General features: G+C 45.2%; 1 protein-coding gene across 3 annotated transcripts in view; it reads right to left on the reverse strand.

Moving 5' to 3' along the window:
• The window catches only part of PARD3B (par-3 family cell polarity regulator beta), a 944,975-nt gene extending 937,689 nt beyond the window's left edge, over nucleotides 1-7,286 (reverse strand). For 2 of the 3 annotated variants that reach the window (XM_074364119.1, XM_074364122.1), the window contains exon 1: nucleotides 6,448-7,285. In XM_074364119.1, coding sequence (XP_074220220.1) covers nucleotides 6,448-6,567 — 120 coding nt within the window. In that variant the 5' untranslated portion in view covers nucleotides 6,568-7,285. Of the gene's footprint in view, nucleotides 1-6,447 lie in introns of all 3 variants that reach the window. The other variant, XM_074364121.1, reaches the window with a different exon arrangement.
• Nucleotides 7,287-8,644: the final 1,358 nt, after the last annotated feature.

The following is an 8,644-nucleotide window of genomic DNA, read 5'->3' on the forward strand; positions in this document are numbered from 1 at the left end:
GAAGACAATCGAGAGAGATGCTGCATTGAGACTTTCTAAAACTATACCACATACAAAGATTCAAACTTATACAACATTGTGTAGAATTCAAGGTCATTCTCATTTTTATGAAAGTGATGTGAAATTGGATATAATTTAACAAGCATTTATGGCATATATACTGTATGTCAGGTACTGTGCTAAAAACAGGGATAGGAAAATAACTTAAGACTCGTCTTTGCTCTTGAATAGTTCACAGTATAGTAGGGGAGACAAAATGACTGCACTGCGTGCTAGAGCCTGGCTAGGAGCTCTCCTATATCCAAGTGGACTACTTTCCTGGGCCCACTGCGTCTAGACACTGCACATGGCCAGTCTCACCAGTGGAATGCTGGCAGAAGTGACATCTGCCACGTCCAGTCCAGGCCCCAAGTCTCCGGTGGCATCCTCCACACACGCATTGTTCATCAGCTAGCACAGTGCAGAGGATCTGCAGAAAACTCCAAAGCCAAAGGGAACAGTGGCCAGGGGGTTGTGTGGGTCAAAGCCCCAACCTCCCACCCAGAAGAGAAGTCTCCGCTGTCATAAGCCAGTCATTCGGGGGCTGTCTTTTAAGTTAGGAGACCCTGAATAACAGACAGCACAATGTAAGACATAGTTCTCAAAATGAAAGCACAGCATAGGGAGCTCTAGGAACCCAAGAATGAGGCCCCTAAGTGACAGTGAGGAGGAGAGGAAGGGAGGGAATTCCTAGAGAAGAGGCAACTGGAGACTCATCCCAAAAGATGAGCAGGATTTATCTGGGGTAGGGGAAAATGTGAACCCACACTACGTTGCATGTATGAGCTGAAAGGGTATAAAGGAATAAAGATACTGGACAGGTAAATAAAATTTAGGTTCTTACCTAAAAGCAATGGAGAGCTATTTATTCCCAGCAGTACTCCAGACATGATCAGATTTGCAGCTGTAAGGTGTTCAACGGAGAATAGGTTGGAGGAGTTGGGAGCTAGTAAAGGCAGGAAGGTGGGTTAAGGGTCTGCTGCAATTCCTCACAGCAGAAATGAGAAACACGTGATCTGGGGTGAAAAGGAGGAAGCAGATCTAAGAAATATCACTTGGATACATTAAAGGAACTTTCTGACCAAGTAGACAGGTGGTGGAACATGGAGGAGGAGAGGTCATCAAGGAATGAGGATTTCCAGGTTTCTGGATTAGACAACCAAGGGGATGATGGCACCAGAAATGGAGAAACAGGCTGCAGGAGCATGGAGACAAGCAGATGTGCACAGACCAGGCTGGGCTCCAACTCTATGTGGGACACCAAGGTGGTGAAATCCAGAGGCCAGTGGATATTCGAGTCTATACCAAGTTCAGGGCTAGAGGTTTGAGGGTAGCTGAAGCCATGGAATGGATGAGACCCCATTAGGAGAAAGGCCAGAACCCTGAGGCTCCAGCAAACAAAGAAATAGCACCTGCAAAGACACAGAAGAGAGAGACATGTTTAAAAGTCCTGGAAAGCTCATGGGTAGAGAGAGTTTTAAAAGGTGGTATAACATTAAAAATAAGGACAGAAAAGTAACCATGGCTTTTAGCTGTAAGGTCTGGATAATCTTGTTGAGAGCATTTTAACTGGAGAATAATAACTTACATTCATCTATTGGGAAAGTAATAATGGAGACTAGAGCATAATGATTCCTTCCAGAGAGAAAGAGGTGTCCTCAGCTCCAACTGATGGTTGCTAGGTGGGAAAGTAAAGTCCAGCATTATCAGGGTTTCTGAGTCTTTTTTCCTGAAAGAAGACAGAAGTCTGGATTTTTGCATGAAATCTCAAAATATTTAAACATGGCAACTAAGTCAAAATATAACACTGAGCAGAACTGAAAAAACACGTCTGTGGGTCATAGCAGGCCACACAAGCTCTGCATTTGCAAACTTAGAGGCTGCTCGTGCAAGTCAAGCAGCAGAACCAAAGCCAAGTCAGAAGCATGCTCCTCACTGACGGAGCGTCGGTCCTGTCCGCACGCCGGGAGGAGCAGCTAGTCCGCGCATCCAGAGAGGAGACGACTGAATAGGAAATTAAGCACGCGAGTCAGTCAGTGCCCAGTAAACTGAAAAGCATTTTGGGAATCCAGTGTGGTCCTAGTTTACGAATACAGGAACCTTAAAATCTGGGAACGAGACATTAAAAGCTGAAAAATTCAGGCATTCAAGAGTTCCAGCCTCCCCCTCCAGGCCAGTCCCATAGAATATCACACCAGATTCTTGTTACTGCACGAGTTCTTAGATTAAACTCACAATCAGGGAATGGAGTTGTTGCTCTGATTTTGTTTTAATCTGGGAAGCTGGTCTCAACATATCAAGCAAATTATTCAAAATATCTGAATATAGAAGAGATTCATTTTGAAAGTCAGTTAGATGTTTCTTGACGTAAAAAAAGAAAAAACTATCCTCATACATGGAGATCTGCAAGTCTTCTTAAAAATTCCATCATACCTACTCCCATGACCTCAATGGTCTTACCTGATTCATTTCAAATCCTGAACACACACAATATACTCTCATTTATACTTTCATTACTAAACAAATCTTTCCCTTATTTACTTATATATAAAATGAGTCTTCAATTTAATAAATTACTTGAGCACCTGCTGTGAGAATTCATTCAGGGTAGGAGTAGGAAGATAGTTGCTAATAGCAGGATGGTCTGGAGATGTCTAAGACATGGTACCTGCCATCAAAAGAGTTTAAAAATCAGACAAGTTCAGTGATACTAAAAGATCAGTGGTAGTAGACTAGTTTAGCAGTTCTCAACCTTGGCAGGGCACGTGGAACATCCAGAGTACTTTCTAAAATCCTTATGCCCAGGTTCTGCTCCAAACCCACTGAATGAGAATCTTGGAGAAAGAGACTCAGGCATTCCTATTATTTAAAATGTTAAGTGTTAAAATTTGAGGTAACTAATGATCAGCCAGGGTTGAGAGCCCTGCAGGATACAGCTCAATTACCCACTCACCTGCGACACATAATTCTGATGATAAATTAACTAATTACTCAATGATCCCCACCTTGACTACTTAAGACAATCTCCTCTCCACTAACTACTTAACTAAATTGGATTTAGAGCCTCGGACAATGACAAACTACCAGGATCCAAAAACAAGCAACCCTATAATTCTTGCCCCTTGGTCAATGAACCTCCCTAGTAGAGTTCATCCAATGACAGGGAGGGGGCAGGCCGCAGGAACCTCCAAGTCCCAGGTTTCAGGACATGATTAAAAGCTCCCTTCCCCAAAGCTCCTTCCGTTTCTTCAGCATCTTACCTACTTCTGGCCTTATCTGATGCTGATTCAGCTGGTTCCCCACATTCCACAAATACCAGTTTTCTCTGTTTCTTCCCACTTGGAGGTGGCTCCTTCTCTGCTGCTGCCCCCAAAATCTAGAATGGCCTCCTTGGGCTTCACTTAGCCTTCAAACTGTAGAAACACCAGCCTCAATCTTGAAACTGGCCTTTCTCCCATCTAAATTATTCAGGGCCCCAAAAGAGACAGGCTTATTTTCATTAATGTTCCCACTAAATTTGTTTATATGTCTCTACCTGGATAGCTCAGAGATCTTGCCTAATTTTTCAGTTTGTAAGTAGGCTGAAGAAGATATTTCGTACTTGATTTGCAAATCCTGCAAAATTTGTCACTGCAATTTGACTTCTCCCTATACCATGAAAGATAAAATCAAGAGGAATTTGTGGATGTTCCCATCCCTGTGCAAGATTAACCAGACTGCTGTCTTCAGGTTGATAGGCTATTGTAGCAGTTTGTAGATGGAGCTATCTTTTTAACACAAACTGTAAAAAAATAAGATGGATAAATTCTAATGCATAAGGACCTACTAGGTTGCTAGTTGATGATGGAGAGTAAGGATCTGGAGACACAGTTCCTGGGTTCAAATCCCAATTCTACCATGTACTAGTCATATTTTTGTGTTTCTTTTTCCCATATCTGTAAAATGAAGATATTAGTACCCACCTCATGGAGTAAGTCATTTAATACATATGTAACGCTCCTACAACAGTGCCTGCACTGAGTAAGCACAATTCATGTTGGTGGTCGTGTTATTACTACTAAATAAGGACTTAAAACCTTGCTGTTCGCGGAAACAAGTCTTTTAAGTCTTTCACTGATTTAAAGGAAGTAAATTTATAACAAATTGTTTTTCAAATTGAATTTTGACATTTCTGGTCTTTTCCCATTATTTTCGAAATTCAATGGATAAATGCATGGAATTTATCAGAATATTTCTTGACATTTTAGTTCCATTAGGCATATCATTTAATATTAGTTAAGCCTTGTTATGATTACAGTGCTATTTAAAATAAAATTATGAGAGAGAAATATTTTGGGAGAGGAAAAATATCACTTGCCACTTATTAAATTGAGATTTTAAAAGCCAAAGAAAGGAAGGGGTACTTATAGGTTGCAGGTGACCTTTAAATGTCATACTCACTAATATATAAATGTAAACACAGAAAAATGTAATGTCTCGTAATAATAGTAAACTGATCAATACAATTACATTATGGGATCTGTGATATTATAAATTATGCTTTCAGTCCAGAATATCAATAGCTTTTTAACACCTTTTAAGATCAAATTACAATGCATTAACTATCGTATAGTTAGTTCCCTGAATGTTATTTCTAAGTTTATAGCTTACTTCAATTACTTGGACAGCTCCAGGTACTAAACTGCTAAATATACAAGTTTTTAGAGATAAATTATTTTTAATAATTATTTTAAAAATTTAAGAATAAGTTTACTATCTCAGTAAAACAATCCTTCAATGAGATATACTTTAATAATTTGAATAATGTTGTTACTTTTAATCTTGGCTTACTTTCGAAAGTTAGTGAAACATGACTTAAAGGACAACTGGTTACTTGTGTAAATTTGTTTTTAACTGAATTACACAAAATAAACAGTACATAGTGTTGTAAAAATGGGGGGAAAAAAAAACAAAAAACGTTGGGTAGATACTCCTATAGTTTTCTAGGTCACTTTGATTATTTTCCCTTTCTGCCTCAATTCCATTAGTAAAGGGTCCAGCTTTGGCGATTATATTTAATATATTAACAGACTGTTCACTATGCTCTCCTCCAACTCTTGAGTGTTCAAAGCAACATACACATGTATTTACCTAGTGTAGAATTTTTCCTGTATAGTATAACAATTCTTGTTGGAGGCACAGAAGATGCGGAGGTTTTCCTAAATGCCTCAATTATATATTTAGAAGAAGCAAAATTACTTTTTGGATAACCTGTAAGACATTAAAAGAAATTACATCTTTCCATCACTAAATTGGCTTCCATCACTAAATTGGCCAACACACTACTTCCACAGTTCTCACAGCTTAAGAACAAATACTAAGAGAACCATTGGCCTCTAAAGCAAGAGTTTACGACTTTATGAGGAGGATCTGGGCGAACAAGATGTCCCATTTGAGGATGCGAAAAATATAAAGATGCTCTTCTACACCTTCATTTAAAGGTTCCACTGAAGAGGACACAAAGACCCAGCACGTTACCCACACACCTTACATGAGTTCCAGAGTCCAGCTAGGGCTTCTGAACATGCCTTGCTCACTTACACACACTCTTTTAGAGCTCCACTTAATTTTCACTGGTCCTTGACTTCAGGGACAGAGCTGGAGACAATCTTTGTCATCATTTCAGTAGTCGCCCTGGACCTGACCCAGCCCACACATGTAGTAAATGTTCACAGCATGTGTGGGATTAAAGTAAAAACAGCAAAGTGTAGACCGACTGGTGTAAGCAAACAGCATCTTTCTACCTGATCTCCTGCCTGTCACTGAGGGAGGATGGCTCACAAGACTGAAATTCCAAGGACCCCATCAGTTATAACTTCTGTGACTGTGACTTGAACCAATCAACTTTCTAAGCGGAGGAGTAGAAGCTGGGGGCTGGCCTCAGCAGGTCAAAAAATCACACCTGCGGTGAGCAGCACCTTCAGGCGTTCCCTTAAGATCTGCTCCCTCAAACAACTCCTAAAGCAGGACTTCTCAAACTTCAGGGGTCATACCAATCACCTGGGAGCTTGTTGAAAAGCAGATTCTGAGGCCTTGGGCTCGGACTGGGACACAAATGGTGCATTTCTAAGGAGCCCCCAAGTGATACTGATGCTGTGGTTCCGATGCTGTGGTTCCTCCCACCACCCTTGTTGAAGAAAGACCCGCAAACGCCCAAACACACCCGTCACGTATATTAGCAACACACAAAAGTTGTGGCCACAGGTAGTGGCAAATCAAGTCGCCAGGGTGCTCTGCGTCCCCTGAGCGTCCCACCCTGCCCTTGGGGCACCTGGCAGGTGCTGTGGCCGCGGAGCGCTCCCGGGCAGCCCGCCCGCAGCCGCGCCCTCTCCTCCCGCCCCGCCCGCGCGCCCCCCGCGCCGCGCCCACCTTCTCCCGGGTCTTCAGGTACCGCTGCAGCGCCTGCTGGGTGAGCTCCCGGACGCGCAGCTGGCCCTCCTTGCAGGGAACCACGATACCGGTCCTGCCGAAGCACACGGTCACTTTCATCCTGGCCCCCGGCGACCACGCCGGGCCCGGCCGAACAGGTGTCTGGGCCGGCGGGCGCAGCCCCCACTGCCGGGGGACACCCGGCGCGGGCGGGCACGGAGACCCGCGGCGCCTCTCCCCCGCGGCGCCCCTGCGGGCCGGGAACTCGCAGCAGCGCCCCTTCTCCCCGGGCAGGCGGCCGCCGGCGGCCGGGAATCGGAGAGGGGGCGACAGCGAGGAGGGCTACCTCCCAGGTGGCGGGGGCCGGGGACGCGGCGGTCCGGCGGCCGGGCTGCTCCTCCAGGTCCTGCTCCTGCTCCCGCTCGGGCCCGGCCCAGGCGGCTGCTCCGCGCCCGCCAAAGCGAAACTGCCGGCCAGGCCCGGCCTTGGCCCTAGCCCTGGCCCTGGCCGCCGCGGCTGTGGGGCCGACCCCAGGCCCCGGGCTGGAGTGGGCGGCGGCGGCGGCGCGCGGGGCCGGAGTTGGGAGGAAACTTTTGCGCCGGATCCCAACTCCTCCGCGGCGCGCCGCGCTCTGGGCTCCCGCGGCCCGCGGGCCGGCCTGGGCCCGGCTCTTAAAGGGGCCGCGGCGCTCCGGGTCGCGCCGCACACTCGGCGGCGCGGGGCGGGGGCTGTGCGGGGCGGTAACCGGAGCCCGGAGACTCGTCCCCTCACTCGGTCTCTCCCTGGCTCTGTCCCTCCTGCACACACACCGGGCTCTAGGGAATTGTAACGGGACCTCAGAGCTACCCACGGGGGGACTGAAACCGGATCTCATACAGCACACTCGAGGGACTAGCTGGGCGACTGCAGAGCTACACCCTTAAAACCAGGAGATTGGAGCAAGATTCGAGGAGAACCCGGGAGCAGGTGCTTCTCGCCACGCCCATCAAAAACACCCTGAGGCGTGAAGGCTCACAGGTACTGAGCTGCAGGGATGGCCAGAGGACCTGTTGGGAACTTAACACAGCATCGCAATTGCCTTCGGAAGCCCGGAGATGGCAAAACTGAAGGGATTCTTGGAGACAACGCGTCAGTGGAACCGTTTCTTTTACAGGCGAGAGCATTCACTATTCTCCCAAAGGTCACATCCCAGACCCAGATATGATTGTGCATGTTCACATAAATACTTCTGAAACTTGCTTCCTGTTGTACATTTGACTAGGAAAAAAAATTTTTTTCAACACATTTAGGCTCATGTTGTGGCAGGTATGTATCCGTCACCAATTGATATCGGCGTATTTGGGGGAAAAAATTCAACATTAACATCTTTACCATTCTTAGCTCACACATCAGTGAGCTCCTTTGAGCCTAAAAACAACCCTGTAAGGCAAGCATTGTTCTTCTCATTTTATCATGAAGAAAGGTGCTCCTGGATGTTAAGGGAATGAGCTGACCACGGAGTTAGTTATGCTAAAAGGAATTCAATTCTTTCAACGCTGAATCTCTGGTCTCCCCACACAGTTTTCTTCACAATCCAGTTCATCCAACAAGTTCCTCAAGGCTACATCATTCCTTTCTTTAAAAAAGGAATTTGTTCCTACATCAAGATGTACTTAAATTGAATTTGAATTGCCTAGGACAGTTTGATAAAGCACAGGATATTAAATTAATGAGCTCATGGATTTTGAGAGTTTTAAATTTTTTTAAATTTATTCATATATGCCACAAATATATTGTGTTTTCTATGTACAAGGCCTCATATAAGGTCAGTGGCATCAAAGAGGCTCATGCAAGTTGATTTGAAGAGGATGTAGACTAGTATTAATTTGGTTGCAAGTCCAATACAAACAAATTTAAATAAACTAAAGACAGGATCTATTTCCTATTAAAATCAGAAGAGCCAAAGAGCACTGCTTTGAGGCAAGATTGAATCAGAAACTCAAACAATGCCTTCAGGGGCCATCTCTCTCCATCTATTGGCTCTGGGTTCGTCGGTGTGTCTCCATTCTCAGACAGGTTCTCCCCAAAGGAGGCAAAGATGGCCACCCCAGTGTTTCAGGTTTACACAGCCTTCAAGTCAGCCATCTCAGACATCAGTGAGCCTTTTTCTGGTGAGGACTTGCATATCCAAGCTTATGTCACATACCCTGATTGGCCA

Source organism: Camelus bactrianus, chromosome 5, assembly GCF_048773025.1.
Source record: "Camelus bactrianus isolate YW-2024 breed Bactrian camel chromosome 5, ASM4877302v1, whole genome shotgun sequence".
Taxonomy (NCBI): domain Eukaryota; kingdom Metazoa; phylum Chordata; class Mammalia; order Artiodactyla; family Camelidae; genus Camelus; species Camelus bactrianus.